We start from the raw sequence: 20,395 nt of genomic DNA on the forward strand, positions 1-20,395 counted from the left end.
TCATTTGGGTCGAGTTGGCCTTCATGGGTGAATAACAGTGCTGGGACAAAGACCTACAGCGGAGAAGCAAGGTTGGTGCTTTTGCCGTTCGATTTAATCTCATCCAATAAGGTTTGAAATTTGATTTAATTACAATTGTCATTATTCCGTTTTCGACTCTGACTTGATTGTTCCGTCTGTCGTCTTTGTTGTTTGTCCAGTTTTGTCTCCTTGTTTATTTGTGTGATTGTTCGCTTATTGTCTGTATGTTGGGCTCCAAAAGCCTCAGTTCATTGTGAACAGTCAAATACTTTCAAAATGACCAATGATGTCAAAACCCTTTATTTAGAACCTAATGTTAAAGTGTATCTAGAATATGGAATATAAGTTAATATTAACTATGCGTCTTTAATATTAATATTTAAACGCCGTATAAATATATTGTGACGGGGTCATAAAAAAATCATGCCAACTGAAAGAACACCGGCTAAATATTTTATAATTCAAGAAGTAATTTACGTTCTCTTTTATATTATTTTGTTTCAATTTTTAATGTTTTAAGTATTATGTTTTTTAGCTGTATATTTTGTAAGGTTTTCACGGCTTAATCCTTGCTCGAGGTGAATTTGTAATTTTTATTTTTCATGTTTGTTTTAATAGTACAACTGTGTCGTTGCACTTTATCAAACAAACTGAACTCTCATCATGCTGGGAAAGTATATAATTGTATAGTATTAACTTTTAATTTTGCTTAATAGGACGAGTAGATAGATTACCCAACCATTCATCATTCTATAGTAGGCGCTATGCTATATAAATACCGCTGTATTAAATATTATCATTAACAAAGAACTTAATCCACACAACCAGTGAAAATAGTCATCAAAATGAAGTTGAAAATTAGCATTAGTTTGCCAATGGTTTTCGTTCTCTGTTGGCCTTAGTTTGATAATCTGTTTTTATTTTTTTTTATTAATGGAGTGTCTGTCTGTCGTTGTTGTTGTTAGTTTTCAATTGTAAATCAACTAAATACACGGGATATTAATATTTAAATATAAATGTTTTTCTTACCCGTACGCGAGACTCTGTCAAGTTTGTCCAAGCAGCGATTTCTTCCCGAGTTGACATGTCTGGGTAGCGATTACGGGCAAAGTTACCCTCCAGCTCTTGGAGTTGCTGGCTGGTGAAATGCGTCCTCTGACGGCGTTGTCTTCGCTTCTTGCTCGCTTCGTTCTCAGAGGAATTCTCCTCAGCGGCGCTGGTGTTTCCGTTTTCAACATTGGTCTCACCTACAATTGACAAGAACAAATATACAAATAAATAAACAAATACATAAACAAAACAAAAATGGGATTTATTTTGTTTAATCTTAGTTATAATTCTATTTAGGAAATACTTTGTTTTCTCCAAGTAGACAGGCGCCAAACAACACAAATAAAAAAAAACTAATGTTTAAAAACCATGACAAAACAACAACAACAACAACAACAACATATGGCACACATCAATGCGATTTTGGCCCATTTTGTATGTATGTTAGCAAAAACAAAACGAACCCCAAAACAAACAGACAAACATTTCAATTTAACATGTCATTTGAAAGCTCCAGTAAACATTGCATTAAACAAAACCAATAACTGACTAATTCAAAAAGTGCAAACTTAAGAGTCATTCTGTGGTTAAATTGTGCGTCTGTTAATTAGTTCCGGTCTACCGTTTAGACCAGTGTCCCCCCCACCCGCAAATACTTCTGAATTGTCAGTAACAATTCATATGTAAATACTGAAGTGTTTTCAATCCCCTTTTTTGAGTGTTTTCACACAGCCTCCAAAATAGAGTGGAGAATACCCGCATCACTTGAGATTCAAGTGGTCCTTTTATTGAATCAAAAACATCTTTAGTCCTCCAAGGCCCTCTATTGTTGCTATTTAGAAAGATGGGGCGCCATCTTGACGATTTGTGTAAATGGTGAGTCAGTGGCTCATTGGACTGGAGGGTGTACGGGAAATGTCTACTTAACATGATCAAACAAAAAGTCAACTTTTGAATCTTAGATTGGTTTGTGAGTCTTCAATAACAAACCTTGGCATTTATTTTAAGATTGTTGTTGATTCCACGTTAAGGTCATCTTTGGTCACATAATATAAAAAAAATGAGAGGAAAGAAGTCAAAACCAAAAGTTGGAAATAATTTCTATTAATTGAATGAAGCCGGTTATGGTAGCTATTTGCTTAGCAATAATCAATGTCAGTTAAGCAGATGTAGGTTACCAGCCAGAATACCATAGACTCTATATACTGATGTGACAGGTACCATTCTCCCTAATATGTTTTTTGTCTTCTTTGTTTTTGCGTCACAAGAATGACCACGCACATAAGTCTCTCTCCGCACGCTCACATCAATGGCATGAGTGTGTGCGTGGAGAGTGGAGGGAGGAAGGGTTGGGTTTTTTTTCACTCCTAGGAGAAATTATGTTGATTAAAATTATATATTATTTTGATCAAATCGAATTGTTCATTTACAACTGTTTTCTGTTTTGTTTTCTCATAATGTAGACTTCAACAAAAAATGCCACTCAAAAGTCAAAGCGTTTTAAAAAATAAAAAGTTGATGAAACAGAAAACACTAAAAAAAAAATAGAGAAAAAATACAAGTGATTTTTATTATCCCAAGGTCCTACGTGACAAGTGATCGCCTCAAATACAATTACTCACACTCGACAATTTATTTATGGTGTGTTAACGCAACTAGTGTTGTCCAAGTTGAGCCAAGGCTTTAAGACGTCGTAAATCTTTTAAGACGCAAGGTAACTTCTTAAGAGGAAAGACAACATTCAACGTCTTCGAAGTTTTTTCCCAGTTGCAGTCCAGAAAGCAAATTGACATTCACCAAGGGTCTATTGGTGTTTGGTCTCAAAGAATCATTAATCACTCGTGCTAGCACTTGTCACCTACCCCAAAGAAATATTGATGACTGAAAACCAAATGGAGTTGTGCCGTTGCGTGTCAGCTCCCGCGTAAAGTGCAAGTACCTATCATGCTGAATGCTTTCACGGTTTTTATTTTCACCCTCCTGTTTTTTTTTTAATGTGATATATGCACGCAATGCTCGCTAAATGACATTTGACAACAACTGATCAATGTCAACATCATTTTTCTTCTATTCTTTTTTGGATTGGGACAGTTCCATTATGTTTCTCCAGATGATAAAAAAAAAAGTTTATATATAAAAATGAAAGGAATCGTTCACACCAAAGATGAGGAAAAAGTCCACAAATTCGAATCATTCGAATCTAAAGGGAGAAGGAGAGAAGTAAGGGTATTTATGTTCACAAACTTTTACTAATTTTAATGAAGCGTACATCATTGCTTTCATGAAAACATTGAATTCAATACTCTAATTTTTAAGAACGTTACCAAAAAGGGATGTTACATGATGAAGTTCTTGGAAGAGTACATTCATGCAAATCCTCTGCAGTTTTCAAGAAACGTGTAGGCCTAATAAAGGGATAGGTCATCGTTGGTTATTAGAAGTGTACATTCATTCCAATCATTACATTTTCAAGACAAATATCATAAAGGAATGGCACATAATAGTTTTGGGGGAAAACATTAATTCCAATCCTCCAGTTGCAAGAATTATCATATTAAAATGATCATGATACACCACTGGTCTTCAGAAGAGCCTATCATTCCAACCCTCTTTATCAAAATACATGTCACAAAGAACTGGTACATCGTTGGCTTATGAAAGAGTAGGCCTACATGCACAGTCCTCCAACAAACATGCCGATTATGAATAAGTTTTAGAATTAAAAACTGCAATATTGAACTTTGCTTTTAATCCAATGCCGTCTGAGACAGGAAAACTTTGTCGTGGCGTAATAACACTTTTTCCAACACAGCACCATTTGACCACTCATCAGTCTTCCAATGGATTAAGCCGTGTTAAACTCTATCTGACAAGTTTCGATTGTCTGGATCGATTATGGAACATCCCCCTTCTGATTGGGTCATTACAAAACTTGACACATCACCCTACTCCGAGAATCAGATAACGTCACCATGAAATCGACCCCTAGAACAGCCGTGTCCTGCCCGGCGAGCAATATGACAACTCTGCTAAGTGGTTCCGAAACCCCGGGCTTTCTTCTTCTTGTTAACTTTGGGTTGATTTATTCGACAGTGAGTTTAACGGGTTCTTGAAACTCACTTGAAATAGAGTTTCCGGTTTGCTGATCAAGACAACTTAGAGAGAGCAATTGCTTAAGACGTAGGTAGGAGTGAGTTAATTGAGGATGAAGGAGTATTAAGGTATTGGGTGATGCATTTGGGTGTCTGGGTGTTAGGGGGGGGGCAACATGTCTAGGATTTAAAGACCAATTCCTAAAAGCAGTAACTGACCAAGTTGTGAATCCTCTTTTCTTACCGACATTGGGAAATCATGAGAAATTAGCAGTTTTGATTTGATTTGATTTGATTTGGTTTATTTCAATTTAGTTGACTTGGCTTGAAATGATTTATACACAGTTGATCTTACATAAACTGATCTGAAGTGTGTTAACGTTTATTGGATTAACTTGATCTGTTTGGAATTATTTAACCCCTTTTCTGACTTAAATTTAATTCAAAAATATGGCGATCAGTCGAACTGACTCGTGTAAAGTCGAATATTAAATTAACTGCATCAGAACTCGTCATATGAAGAGGGAAAACACCAGTAGCTAATAGCAGCAGCAGCAACAGCAACAGCAGCAGCAACAACACCACGACACAAACACTATCCAATGTAAATATGTATTTCAATGTCCAAAGATGTAAAATATAATGAAATAAATAAGTAAATAAGTACACTGTTACATCCGTAAACCGTAGTGCCGTCCTCAGAATTACACAGCAAAGATAGTGAGAGATAAGAAACGTTCTTCACGGTAGCAATTTCCTTTAGGTTTCATCCCGACCTCTCCAAATTCCCTCAAAGAACTCCCACTTGCAGAGCTACCTAAGTGGTTCCCAGCACCACCCCCTCCCCTCCCCCAACTCAACACCGCGCGAGGAGACAGCTCATTAAACGAACGAGTAGTTGACAGCGGAAATACTGGGAGGGGAGTTAAGTTGCAGACACACCTAGAACTGATAACATCAGCTACACGTCTTAAACTCATAACGAGAAATGATGGTCATGTGACAATGTGTCTATCAGTCGGTAAAATTCAAATTTTCCATGCAATTATTTTGTACTTGAGAAATTTTTAAAGACAGCCAAATATTATTTGCAAAATTTGGTGAGACGAAAATGATCCCCGAACCCGGAGTTGCAGTTAAACATTCAATAACTTAATATTTACCTGAAAAACAAAATACAATAATCAATTGCTCTAATAACTATTCCCAAACATTATATGTTTTTTTAAAGATTCACAAATCTAATTGTTTAAAGTCGACTGTATTCTGTTGTCTTCATACCTCACCCAGTTAGCGCACCTGTCTTCATTTAATTGCCTTTTCTCGTGAGTAAAATAGCATCTGTACAATTTGAAATCGGATTTGACCTCACACATCGTGACATTGCAAACACGTGCCACTGGAACATGTAGACTAAAGAAATCAACGCACATCAGGGATGTTGGGTTTCGTGCTTGTGTAATGATTTCTGATTTGATTAATTCCCAATGATATTGCGTAGCAATGCCTTCAAGACAAAACACGTATGCCGAGTACTGTCTTGTGTACAACACGTGATCGCACGTCCAAACCGTACTTACTTGCAGGCTTGGTACATTGTATTTCTGTTCACGTGCGTGTATATTTCACGTGTTGGTCAGTCACCACGCAACATAGATTCTCAACTCACGTGGCAGAGACTATTTTAATTGGGAGACGGTGAACCTTATTAAGTCGGATTTAAGGCAATAATTTGCAAACTGGCCGCATCACAATATCCGATTGAGCAAAAAAACAAGCATCCCTTGTGATTTAAGTTCCTTCGGTTAGCTCAGGAACAATGGAAAAACAAAACACAAAACACAATCTGAAATATAATAAGATTCAGGTATGAAAATGATATCGCTATTTCAAGGGTCATGGCCCAGTTATCGGTTCACACTACATATTCGTGAGTTTAACATCGTTGCTCTTTTGTTTTAAAGGTCTTGATATCGTCGTTAAAATAAAATAACAAGGGTCCTTGGTTATTATTCAACAAGGGTAGCATTCACACGACTAGTAGACATTTTTTTTAGTCTGATGAATTTTTAAGTCATTTGATTTTAGTCTCCGTGTCTTGCTAAAAACGGTCTCATGTGAAACTGACTTGGGTTATCAAGGTAGTTTCGGATGGTCATGGAGACTGGGGCAGTCCGAGTTAATTCTGGAAAAGATAATGGAAAAACTGTTGCTGAGTTGATGCAATCGCAGATGACCAATCTTTTGTCAGAGGTTTACGCTAAATATCAAAGGGTTGGGTCCTTGTTGATATGATACGAATAACAATTCCCATAGATGTACAGTAAACAAACAAAGTTTAAAGATAATGAAAAGTGTCCTTAAAATATAACTTGCTGAGGTAATGCAGTCGTTGAGAAATGAGGAAAACAGTTTCACGAGATTAATTTTCGCCTCATGAGACGAAAATTATTTTAGCATGACAACGGACTCACGCATCTCTCCTGGAACCGTTGCTCAGTGATTTTCCTTTTTTTTCTCAATAACTTGACGGCTAATGAAGCTGAAATTCAACAGGTAAATTATATTACATACATCTTCATTCACAGTGAGTAGGGATTCGTGTCATGGCCCAAAACATGATCTACAAAAGGTATGAAAAGTGTCCCTTGACTCAGATCTTATTTATTAATCGAGGCTAGAATGTTGCCCCATCAGTTCTTTTCGATGTATGTTGCCTGTCACTATAGTAATACTGGTTTGGTATGGGTGCATACATGTACAGACAAATTTAACCTAAACCTAATATTGTTAAAGGCAGTGGACACTATTAGTGTTTACTCTAAATAATTGTTAGCATAAAACCTTACTTGGTATTGAGTAATGGGGAGAGGTTGATAGTATAAAACATTGTGAGAAACGGCTCCCTCTGAAGTGACGTAGTTTTCGAGAAAGAAGTATTTTTTCACGAATTTGATTTCGAGACCTCAAGTTTAGAATTTGAGGTCTCGAAATCACAATCTAAACGCACACAACTTTGTGTGACAAGGGTGTTTTTTCTTTCATTATTATCTCGCAACTTCGACGACCGATTGAGCTCAAATTTTCACAGGTTTGTTATTGTATGCATATGTTGAGATACAGCAAGTGAGAAGACTGGTCTTTGACAATTACGAATAGTTTCCATTGTCTTTAAAGTATTGTGTCCTACATATCTCGAAACGACTTATTCAATTTATCCAAACTCTTCCTTCCTTGTATGTCTCTACGTAATTGGTGGCTTATCCCCACTTGGATTTAATACACAACATAATAGTAATCCTTTCATGTATTAAACAATAAGGAAGTTTGAGCTTAACAAAAGGATCAACAAAAATGACAATAAGACGATCCAACAAAATGCTCATCAGAAAATCACTTCCTTGTTCAGGTGAAGTTAAATATTTATTCTGTCTCCGTCGAACGGGAAAGCTATATGGCTGTAACTTTCCGTTTTTCTGTTTATCTTCCCTTTCTTTGCTTATTTTTGTCGTTGTGTATACCTTTGACAAAAGGGTACAGTTTGAGTCGAAAGCTAAGGCCATCGAAACTACTTATTTTATATAATAATACTACCGAATAAATAAATGAACAAAATAAAGAATAAAATAATGTATAAACAGTCCCTATACACTAGCTCCTCATAGACCATTCACACAATTATACATGTAATTCGACGTAAAGTGGCCTACAGGGTGCCTGTTTGTATTTTGCCTTTTTTGATAACAACAAAGGGTACCCTTGAGCTCAGCTCAATCTAATTACATTACTGCTAATGAGAAATAGTCCTCCAACACGTGGATTTCAGCCACATGTTCAGTCTTAATTCATTTACTCGGTTACTGTTGGGTGAATGACGCCTACAATAAAAAGGAATATTATGTCAAAATTGTCAGAAATAAATAGACATAAGTCGGGATTTTCCAACCAGAATGCCAAGATCGTATATACTTTGCGTGTGCAGTTATAGGATTATGAGCAGTAGTCGGGTGCTACAAAATTCAAAACAGCGTCAATCAGACACCCTGACGTCGTTATTGCAATCATCAACGCTACTGGAAAGTCACATGACAATATAAAAAAGGCAAATTCGCAAATAAATGACGTATCACAATCGAATAAATAAAACGAAACAAAAAGGTAGACTTGACTAAACATTATGAGATCGTCAACGAGAATAGCTGACTTTCGCATTTATGTTAAGTTGTCGACAATAAAATCAGTCGTAAGATGATGTGATGGATATTAAAACAAATGTTTTCTATTTTATTTACCGTTTGGCAAACAAACATTAATTGCTAAGGTCAGATACGATCCAATATGTGGCCGTTTAACTGCTCCATTATCAAAATGAACAGCAAAATCGGAATATTGAGACAACGATCGTTGATGACATTTAAAGGTCGCCAACTAATTTGAAAAACAAATGATCGATTTCGAATCACTTCGAAAGGTGTCTTAACTTGCTAGGCTGCATAATTAAGGATATTGTCTGCCAAAACTCAACAGTTATTTTTATTTCATTAAATAATGCCATCCAATAATATATATCAACATAATACACATTTTTACAAACACGAATATGATCAGAATGAAAATTAACTTGTTAAAAATGGCAAGGCCCCGATAGTTATAAAATGTATACCTGAATACGTAAAGACATTGAAGGAAAAAACGACATTATTAGGAAAAAAAAATACCGGGTGAAATGCTCACACAATGTGATATTTTGCTCTGTATCATTTTGAGACTGTACGTATAGTAACAAAACAATACATAAGTAAACAAATGTAAATATGTAAACAAATACATAAATAACAAGTAAATAACGCAAACAAACAACTAAAATACACACAACAACATATAGGGGAACGAGACGGGCTATAAGACGACACTCAGAAACCTTTGACTTGTAATTCCGATGACAGTTTCGTGCAAATGTGTTTTCAGTATTACTGAGTTTTAATAAATTGTAACATTTTCAAAATGGCGGCGTTGGCATTTGAGTTTCTGCACCGAGTTAAACATAACTGGATGTTTTCCCACAGGTAGATTAAACATAGATACCCACTAGTTCACCTGTACAAGGTAAAATAAAATGATATTTAAGTAGTTGAAAATGTTGAAAATGAAATTATACAGACAGACGAGAATAACTTTTCGAAAATAAGTACCTAGATCTGTTGTTGATGAGTAGTCCTCACCGGAGCGATGATCTCTGTGTCGGTGTCTGGCTGACGTTGCTGCCGTTCCATTGCACTGAATCCCCGGTGACATTGCAGCAAGAGTCACCACAGAACCCGGTCTCGGACTCGAGCCTACCAGATCCTCCAACGTCGACAACGGCTCACTGATACTATTCATGTTCTGTTTTGTTCTTGGTTCCAGCGTATATAGAAAGTTCCCCCTACGGTGGGATTAGGGCCTATATCAGGAGTTCAACCTTCGTCTATGGCTCACTTGGATCACCTTCGAGACTTCTTAGAGATTAGAAGTAAGACGTGGGTTGGGCTTGACCCCCGTTCTGTGCCTTCTTCCAGTGGTTGAGTACGGTGCACGCACACACACAACAAGTACATGGAGTTCACTCTCTCAATGGGAAGCGGTGAACTGGCTTCTCTAAGCCCGCCTATGTAGCTCTGGATTCTAACCGAGCTCCCGGGTCTAACCCTAAAGGATTACCGCCAAGCCGATGAAGAAAACTATAACACCGCTTGATTGCAACGGCTCAACCATTTGAAGTAGAAGTCACAGCGACAAAAATTAAGCAGCTCAAAATGTTAAATCAATAGTATTGGTAACAAAATACAAAACGGTGAAGTGACGTGTTAGGGAAAACCGGTAGAAGCGATGTTGTCAGTGCGTGGCTGTGTTTACGTTATGAGTTGAATGTTGAATGAAGTCCAGTAACGGTGTGTTGATTCGCCCTGAGAACCCACTGTGCGTGTGTGATTAGCGGTGGTGATGTCACATTGGGGTCTATTGTTCACCTAGTACCGGCCCCACCGTGTTCGCCCCAGTCAGCGTGCGCAACACCCTGTCACTCATGGTGCATCCGCTGTCGTGATTGGCCGTGGATCTAACAGGGAGGGACCGCTCCCAAGAACTTTCCTCAATTAAACAAGGAAACCTTACCCGGAAGCCATTCATTCCAGAACAGAGAAATAAAGAAGAAGTTAACCGTGGTAGCCGAGTACAACACGTACAAACTTGTCCCTCTCTGGCGTGTACCTGTAGCTCTTCGCCGTCTCAATGAGACTTGTCACACTGCAAGGGAGTTTACTGGTAACATAAAGAAAGGTTTGCTCATCCACTTGCAAGCAAATCACGTCTATTCTCCCCCATATGTAATCTTTTCGGCCTTGGTGGATGAGCCTATTGAGAGATGGCCCTAAATAATACCAAACGTTCACCCCCTTAGTGAAACAGGTTGCAAAATCCATTTTACACAATTCACACTTATTTCCATACATGTCAAAAACACAGCATTACAGAGTGCATCTACAATGTAATAGCGAGCGGAGTAGTGTAAGGTTTGTATCGTCAAAGAAATGGAACATTATTTAGGCTGAATTGATAAGCCGAGGCTTGTAGGAATCAGCCTGTGGACAGACAGATAGGCAAGATTAACGGACAAACAGAAGACGTACAAATAGGAACAAAACAACTTACAAACAACAACAACAACAACAACGCATTAAACTCTTCATAGTCCTCATCACTTGTTTTTGTTTACGACATGGAAGTGTAGGCCTAATATTAGTATAAATCAAATGCATAGTGAAATACATCAACATAAAAATCATTTTAGTGAGCAAGTTGATTGATTTCCCTGGTGTCCATACACAAACCGTCTTTAGATTACACGTTAGGATGAGTTTTACTTCTCATTTACGTTCGAACATTGCTAACGATTTCAATGTGTTCGATATTTATGTAAAATCGTCCATATAGGTAGGTATGCCACTGATCAAAATCATTTGGAGATTGAGCAACTTTCGCCAGCAAGTTTGCGAAAAGTCCTGCCACACCATTTTAAGTGTTTAGTTATTTCTTCAAACCCTTCATTCGTACCCACGCTGTTGTAGGCCTACTGAGGAGAAAGTTGCCGAAAGTTATTCAGTGTTTACAAAGTAAAAATGGTTTTCAAAGTATATCTATCAATACATAATTTTAATATTCAAATTTTGCCCGATTACAGAGTAAGTCAGATCTGTTAAGTATACACACCCAATAGATTAGTTCCATATGATTGGGTAACAAAATAACTGTCAATAATAACATTGTGCGTTGGGGATGAATCCGGCTTAGGACCAAAACACGCGGTGCGTGACGTAAGACTCGCTCACTGTGCCCAACTATGGATTCCGAATTGGGCAAAATACAATATGCAAATTATTATATCAAGACAACTTCTTTGTATACGGACGTATTTAGTTCCTCATAAACTAAAAAAATTGAGAAGATAAACAAGATTTATAAAAATTACATCAAATATATAGTACTTGTAAATGTTTATGTTAGTTCATTGTGTTTTTGTTTGTCTGAGCATGCCTACCACTATCATTGGCTAATCTGGTTATGCCCCCCCCCCCCCCCATTTCAAATTCTCCCAAATACTGGGGCCAATTTCATAGAGCTGCTTAAGCAAAAATTTTGCTTAAGCACGAAAATAACTGGCTTATTTTACACATTTTACTGGCCCAAATTTCATTCCATGTACATTGCTTGTGACCGGTATTTAGCTGTTGTTTACTTAGCATAACAATTGAGTGGAGTCTTGGCCGGTAATCTGATTTTACTAAGCAATGAATTTTTTGCTTAAGCAAAATTTTGTGCTTTAGCAGCTCTATGAAATTGGGCCCAGTTCTTTGTTATTGTTATATTGATTATCGGTTTGAATGGAAATAATTGCTTGAAATGAAAATGATGTTAACAATAATTAGTATCGCCATCTACTGAACATAGCGTAATTTGAAACATTAGTAAAATGTTCCATTGTATTTATCTAGAACGCAGTTCTAATTTGAGAACCGGTTCCAGACGTTGTAATGCTATGACCTTAGCGCATGATGAAGTGACTGGCATACTCTATACAGTCACACTGCACCATGACCGCAATTTTTATGGATATACATGTCGTCTGTTAGTTCCACTTGACTGCGTTACTTAATGGCTATTAAGGGAAGTGTACGTTACGGTTGGATGCGTGCGGCTCTCTCAAGTGTAACGATTGAGGGCGCACTTTCGGAAAAGGAAGGCACCTTCTTTCAATGTTGAGGTTGAGTTAAGTTTCTGTACTCCAGAATAACTTTCGTCTCAAGACATTTTTAAGATTAAGTTATTTTGTTTAAAAAGTTGCATGAATGGTTCGACAAAGAATCAAATCATCAAACAAAGAAACAAACAAACAAACAAATAAACAAACAAATACTTCATCAACAAACACACATTATGTTTGGTGTACTCCTGGTGGAGACATTATTTTGTTCTCTCCGTTGTCCCTGTATAGTAAAGAACATCCCAAAGACTTTGAACATAAAACTCCTGGTGGAGAACCCCAGTCTTCAGAATTCCCATTCGGTATGTCAGGAGGCCTTTTGTTTTCCCTTTATGTCTTGTTCAATAACAGTGTCCAGTGCATTTCAGAATTCCTACTCTACTCTAATTTACTACCTTCTGTCCTATTGTTTTTCTACATTGCCCTCCTATATTTTTCTCCTGCAGTATCCCTGTGGAATGTGCGTCTACAGCTTCCCCTTTGAGTGTTTTTATTAACAATAAGCGTGCCACTTAAGATCCTGTAATTGACACTGATCGTGATTGTTTTTATGGCAATACAAAGTTAATAAAAGACTATTGACCCAAAATAACTTGACTTTGATATCATCCCCACAATCTTTCCCCTCCTCTCCCGCCATCTAAGAAGACCCTTTGGCTGTCTTCGTCTCATTCTTAAAAGCCTGGAAGATTCTTGTATCAACACAGGATGACACAGAGTTAATTGATCCGATGATTGAGGATTTGGAGTGCGATTAAAACGCCAGTAGCTCAGTAGGACCAAGTCTCCAGTAAACGCATTGAGTGCATGCGTAACGCTCCGGGCGTTTTTTACACGGGCGTTTGTTATTGAGCGCGACCCGAGTAGCTCTCTTGTCCCGTGCCCTCGCTTTAGTTCAAGGCGTGAAAACATCGATATCGCACCGGTCAGTGAGGAAGGGGGCGCCGGTCGGTGAGGAAGGGGGCTTGGTTGTGGTTGTTTTGATTTTTGAGAGGGTTCCGGTGTATGGGGTAGATGTTCACTTTCGTGTGTTTATGTTGAAGCCTAGAGACATTATTTTTGATGGATAGTTTGGAAAAGTATTTCATCGATCATTAGTTAAGGGTTGCATCGTTACTTTTGATATAACTGTAATTGACCCTTGAACTTTTACCTCTGTGGTAAAAATCGCTGACCAGTCACGAACGAGTAGAGTTCAGAATCCGAGAAAAAAATCAACAAGATTATGTGAAATTTTCGGTCTTAATAAACAAAATCCGAAATATATAGAGCGTTTTACTTATTGTTTTCTTTATTCTTAAGTGTTTTATTGCGCGGTCATGGAAGAAATAACTCCAGCGGCATAGAGAACAGGTAAGAGTCCAAATTCGTTTTGTGAAAAAAAAAATCAAAAAAGAGGGACACTAAACAAACAAACAAAATAAAAAACAAACTAACACATCAAAAACTACACCCAACAAACAGACAAACACCCCAACACCCCAACAACAAATTAAACCCTGAGTAGTTACAGCATTAACTCGTCATCGTGTTCTCATTTACGACATTTTATCGGTGACTAAAACAATTTCACTAAACAAAAATCTGATTGAGAAAAAAGGAACTTCCGTTTTGAGGTCAGACACTCATGTGCCTCCATTTGGATAATCCCGTTTTGTATATTAAATAAAATGATAACATTAACACTCAACAGGGTGGATACGTACGCATTACAATTCTGTTTTATTAATAATAAATACTCAATAAACATGAGAGATAAAAAATAGACATTCACTTGTTTATCTGCACTGATTTTGTTTACATTGTGGTTGTTGTTATTTCTCTTTGTGATAATTATAAGTTACCGCTTTAGACGCAGCACAATCAGAAATAAAATAATCATTTTTGGAATTAAGTGCCACTTGTTCGCACGGCCTCATTTTCTTAGTTGTATTACCATCTATCATTGGTTATCACGAGCCTATACATATTAGATTATCTAAGCTTCCCACCAAACAATTAACGTCTTGAGTTGATAATCTCATGTCTTCATTGTTTGAGTTAATTGGGTTCGTCTCCAGCGATGGGAAAGATGGACTCCACTTATCGAAGCTGGTGTACATCGCTTCAACCGCTAACTAATTCTCATGAATGTATAATAAGGCAATATCCAATACGGCCCCAAGCTATAAATAGGCATCACACCACTATCATAAGCAAACCTAATGTCGCTTCCCTTTACTTCGTAAAAAAAAAAAAAAACGATAATGATTTACATCGAGGTTTAAGCGTTCACTCCGGACTCTTGGCAACTTAATGGCTTATGGCAGTTTTCCTACCACGACAGAAAGATGGATAATAATTTGCATGCTGTCGATGTCTTGAGCGAGCATACGGAGCTCGGGTAACGGGCGAGACGGAGCGCAGCCCCCGCGGGAGATCACGCTAGAAATTCAACGGCAGGTGGGACTCATCGGCACGGGGCATTTTCCCATCTCTCCCTCTCTCTTATTCTCCCCCTACTACTTCTACAAACTCATGTCTCGGTTTCAATTTTTCGCCGGAGATAGCAATAATCACGGCTCGACTTCACACACAAGGGGAGCAATTTGCCTCCCGTACTCCGCCCGGTCAAAAAGACATTGCACGGTTGTTGGTTTGAGGTAGTAACGTAGTGGGAAATTACCCTCGCAGCCGTGGTATTCCAACCACTGCAATGTTTGAATTGCGTCTCCCCATCCGATTCCAAGCTCCTATCCCGAGTCACGACGGTCCATTAGAATAAATCATAGCGATGTGAAGTCAATTAGAGGATACTAAATACTGAGGATTTGACCTACACTTCATTTTCAGTTCTGAAAAAGAAGAGGGGGGAATAACCCGAACAGCTTTGTGGACTGATATCCCGGGGTGAATCAAGAATTTTCAATTAAATGGGATAAACACCAAAGTGAAATGAGGTGAAAGCAATATTTAAATGTAAATCTAGCCACTAAGCGGGGAAACAATAAAAACAGATTTTTTTTTTTTCAAAATGGGATTCTTTAAATTCTTTTAGGCTGTGCACAAAAACGATATAATTGTGAAAGTGTGTTGGGATTAAAACAAAATATTATTTAACGACAACTATGACAACAGTGACAACCTTGAGAATGTACTTCAAGTGCCATCAACACGACAACGAGTACCACTCGACTTCGAGTACAATCCGAACGACACTTGAGTACAAGTCGAGTATGAGGAACATCAAGTGGTACTCAATTTAGTGGTACTTAAGTAGGAGTACGAGTATCATTAAAACGGCATACGAGTAGTACTCAAGTACGAGTACGAATTCCATTTAGACCGTTCTCAAGTAGTACTCAACGAGTACAAGTACGAGTATGAGTAGGACCATCAAATGGTCCTAATTATTATAGTATTTCAGTACAAGTACGAGTTATGAGTATCATTACACGGTAGTAGAATATAGTACTCAAGTACGAGGCACTCGGGTAGTACTAGAGAACAAGTACGAGGCACTCGGGTAGTACTAGAGAACAAGTACGAGTATGAGTACTACACTGGTTGATGCTAAATGTTGGTACGATGAATTGTTTCTAAAATACTATTTCAATTTTGATCGAAGCTTTGTAGCATTTATTAATCGTCAGTGTTAATCGATTCCAAGAAGAGCTAACATCAATCTGAAGCATCTGAACATCCACAGTTTCCATATCTTGCTCAAAGATATAGATTTATCAAAAATGGTTCTGAAAATAGAATTTAGTTTCCCCAGTTTCTGCTGTTTTAAACCAGTATTTAAATGAACGACACGGCCATCTCTACTCTACGGGGTGACATTTTCCCTGACGCAAGAGGGCGGTATTTGCCATTGTACATCCGCACGGAACCCATTATTCCGGTGCAGTCGGAGTTTGGTTTTTGCGTGCAAGGAAATTACAACATTTCGGGGTTTCAAATGTTTCAGATGTTCAGTAAGACAAAGACATACGTGTCACAGCAAAGTAACTAACATCACATAATGTCAGCGCAAACCGAACATTATTCCACACCATACAATAATTATTCCCAATTCAACTACCTAGTTAAAGTGGCTATGATAATACAATCGTTTGAAAACACTAACAGAAAATCATGATAAAAAAAAACTGTCTTAACGTTTTACAATGATTCCCAATGAAGGAAACAATAAGTGACTTCCAGAGGGGGCCACCAGCGGTAAACATTTAGGTTACGAGGTTGCCTCCAACCACATTGCGTGCTCGCACTCGGGACCACGCCAATAATAATTAATTGACCCTGGCGAGATCGCCAGCCGAGAATGACAAAACATTTATTGGTCGATCACGCCACTTACAGCTAGTTCAGTGGTGATAAATTCCACATATAAAGTTGTCATTTCTCGATAGTCACACAAGTCTTTCCACATTGCCATTTTATTTTGGGACCTCAAACTGGCGATCGTCCTTTCCCGGTCCCAAGCTATTGTTGGTCACAGGGCGATTAATAACTTCCGTTCGTCACCCATGATTCACCGCGAGAGGGCGTTTCCCCCGAAACATTTTTAAGCCGACCTTCGTTGAGAGAGGATGCCGACAAAGGAAATAATTCAAACTCGTGAGATTGATGCCACGCATGCGTAGTGTGTTTCATAGTGACGTCAAACTGGCCTTGACACGAAACGTCAAGACCTTTCTATTTTGAATCCATTTGTGACGAGTTTGTGGCAGGGGGCGTAACTATAGGTGGGCGTCACGCCCTCCAGCGGCGCCATTGAGGTTTCCGTTAGTTAAAAACCCACACATTCTCCGAATATTCTTGCATCTTCATCTGATTCAGAATTCAAAGAAACCTAAAAATACATGTACTCACCATTTACTTCGCTCCTTCCTATTTTGCGACCTTTGACCTCGACCTCATCCATGACGATATCAGCGATCGCTCTCGTTCCTGCTGATGAGGCGCCTACAGTACACAGCTCCGTCATTCTCGGCTGCTGGCGATCTGACCCGGGGTCAAGCAGACCGGAAGTTGGTACGGTGTCCTTCTCGAGCACGCGATGTGGTGTGGTGGCTATCCCGTAACCATTGGAGTCAGTCTGGACCAGCATGCTCTGCGGTGATGACGTGTGTCCGGTGTGTGCAATCTGCTGCTGCGTCTGTTGTTGTTGTTGTTGGAGGCTTGCGGCGTCCATGTTTAAGAGGTCAGCTGACCCCGTAACCGGCGACGTCACGGAGTGGCCGTTGGGGGCGCCAAAGTGGTTGAACGACGGCAGGATGTCGCTGAATGGTCGTCTGTTGTCAAACTTAAACATTGTCGACCCGGATGTTAGTGTTGACGAACCTGCTTGGGAAAATAGGTAACAAAGTTGTTGTCTTTGAAAAGAGAAAGTTCTTTACGATGGAGTCCTTTGAGAGAAATCTTTTAAGACAATGAAGATTTACAATTCAAATTACATCAAGTTAAATGCCGAGAACAATTCTGCCAGGGTCGAAAAGTTAGGCCATAACTAGTTTTTGCAATTTGATCATAGGTTCTTTTCGTTGGTAAGCAGTTGGTAACAGCTTATTCTATTTTTTAAATTGAGTGACTTGAACTCGTGAATTAATTCATCTCGACTTTTCTCAACGTTTCGAACAGTATACTCTGCGCGTAGCATCTTCTTGACATCCCTATTCATTGAACATCTTGAAGATATTTAAACGTGTGAAGCGCAGCTAAGAATAAAAACACTTCTTAGCAATTAGCTCCAATTGTTTTGATTCATTGTCTTCTCACGGTCACTCTCATCAATTCCGATTGCGGTCTTCCTGAACTATATTCGTCCTTGAATTCCGGGAGTTCCGATTGCCTTCAAATACGCCTCACCAAAATGACTGACGAATTGCTCAACATTTCCGTCCGATATTCTCCAACAATTACTGGAGTAATTAAATCGATCAAGTCTCACCCGAGGAAACAATACACCCGCATAACGTGGCGCTTCCTCTGAAATATTGAAGTATTTCCGATGAGGGTAAGTGGAATAATTGCCAAAGATAACTTGTGCCCAATAGTTTAAAAAGTACTTCCAGTACCATTACAAACGCAGTAAGCAATTATTAAGAGCTAAAGGGAAGTCCACACTTTCTGCTAACCATAACAAAGTTATTGCTTAAGCTGAGATCGTTAACCAATGGAGAGACTCTATTATATATAGATATGCAGTGATCTAAATCTTACCACGTTTGTTTATGTTTTATTAACCAGGAAATAGTATTTCTTTAGGAACTTTTAACTTGTTGTGGTATTATTTTCGATTGGGCCTGTAAGCAAGACACTGCGCGCATGACGTTATAGCGTCACGTATCGGGTAAAACGGCGCCCAATTAAGAACCTTTGAGCAGGTGAAACTGGGCATAGAATAGGAACTATTTAAGCCGAATATAACTTTGATAGTTGGCTATGACCATTTCACTAATATCACAATTTGACCGATTTGGAATTCTGCAAATATAGCCACGGACTGACGTACTGCACCAATTCAGTGACGAACATTTATCCATTTTTAAAATGTATGACTTTTGTTTAAATACCCGGTTACATGTGACTTGTGGGTGTGGTGCTTTGTCACGAGGTCACTGTAATGTAACAACTGTTTACATCGTAGATTATAGATGTCACTGTAACATAACAGGTGGGAGTTAGCTTGATAGCACGGCTTGGTAACGAGTAGGATGTACTATGTGAAGAATGCAAACCTATTGTAAAAAGAGGATCTTATTGGAACTGTTTCACCTCAGACGAGAATAACAACAATGACAAAAACAAAAACAACAACTACAACATCAACAACAAAGACGGCAACGACGACCGCGACCACAACGAGAACAACATCAGCGTCTAAAACGACAGCACTGCCAACACTGCCAAAAGCGAAAAATGCCAACAGACCGAAGCTCCTTTAAAAAAACACTCGATTTCTAACGCGTCAAATCATGCAATGGGCGTAGTTAGGACACCAAAGGGCGTAGGCTCAATCATTTAGATGGTTTAATTACGCAACAGATGGGTGACAAGTGGCTATCGCATCTTGTATGCTAACTCCCTTCGACTCGTAGACATTATAGTCACACGTTAACAAGAAACATACATCCTTATTTCGATTCAAAACCCAAGACCAGATACACCATACATACAAATCAAAGAATCCAATTGAATAGTTACTGTTTGAAATAACATCTAGGTTCGATTTGGTTGCCAGAGGTATCTCCATGACAGTTCCTATACCCTGTGCCAATACACAGAAACGTCTTTAAACTTAAACGATCCTGATTGAAGCCATTCGGTTTACTTCCACATCAATCTCTCGTATCGATCTCAAATTTATCCGTCTGTCGTGTCTTGTAACTCGACCCCCCAATTAGCGTAACAAATGGCACCCGTTGGGACAAATCAGTCAATTAGAGACGAGGAAACGAGCCATTAAACGTTCTCTTTCTGTTCAAACGGGCGCTTTGAGTGGACTAGTCTCTCACTCAAGGCTGGTTACTAATTCGATGAGTGTTTTACAAATCTAGCAACAACTTTTGCGGCACCACCATGTCAAAATCACTCTTTCTTTTCTTTTTGTTAGTGCGCCATGAGCGTCAGTCATGGCGGATACCGGCGCCTTATAAATTTGCATTATTTATTTATTTTTTATTTATTTATAAGCCTTTCTGTGGTATGGTGTTAGACACTATGGTATTGTGCTGTTTGGTTTGGGTGTATTCAGACAAATTCACCCAAAACTTAATAGTGTCATTGTGTCCACCACCATATCTCTAAATTAGATTGTTGTGGTTGAGAAAAAAAACGATAGTTGTAACTTCTTGAGGTTTCTATAAGTTTATTTGACGGTATTTAGGAGGAAGATATTTACAAGTATATTTAGATCCTTCCCCCATCGAAGGTCTTTTTAACTACTCGA

General features: G+C 38.5%; 1 protein-coding gene across 3 annotated transcripts in view; it reads right to left on the minus strand.

Moving 5' to 3' along the window:
- LOC117303813 (pituitary homeobox x-like) overlaps nucleotides 1-20,395 on the minus strand; it is a 64,811-nt gene that overhangs the window by 9,008 nt on the left and 35,408 nt on the right. For 2 of the 3 annotated variants that reach the window (XM_033788179.1, XM_033788180.1), the window contains 2 exons: nucleotides 17,317-17,787; nucleotides 1,051-1,268 (listed from right to left, as the gene is read on the minus strand). In XM_033788179.1, coding sequence (XP_033644070.1) covers nucleotides 1,051-1,268; nucleotides 17,317-17,758 — 660 coding nt within the window. In that variant the 5' untranslated portion in view covers nucleotides 17,759-17,787. Of the gene's footprint in view, nucleotides 1-1,050; nucleotides 1,269-9,355; nucleotides 10,090-17,316; nucleotides 17,788-20,395 lie in introns of those variants that run through there. The other variant, XM_033788181.1, reaches the window with a different exon arrangement.

Source organism: Asterias rubens, chromosome 20 (assembly GCF_902459465.1).
Source record: "Asterias rubens chromosome 20, eAstRub1.3, whole genome shotgun sequence".
NCBI classification, from domain to species: Eukaryota; Metazoa; Echinodermata; class Asteroidea; order Forcipulatida; family Asteriidae; genus Asterias; species Asterias rubens.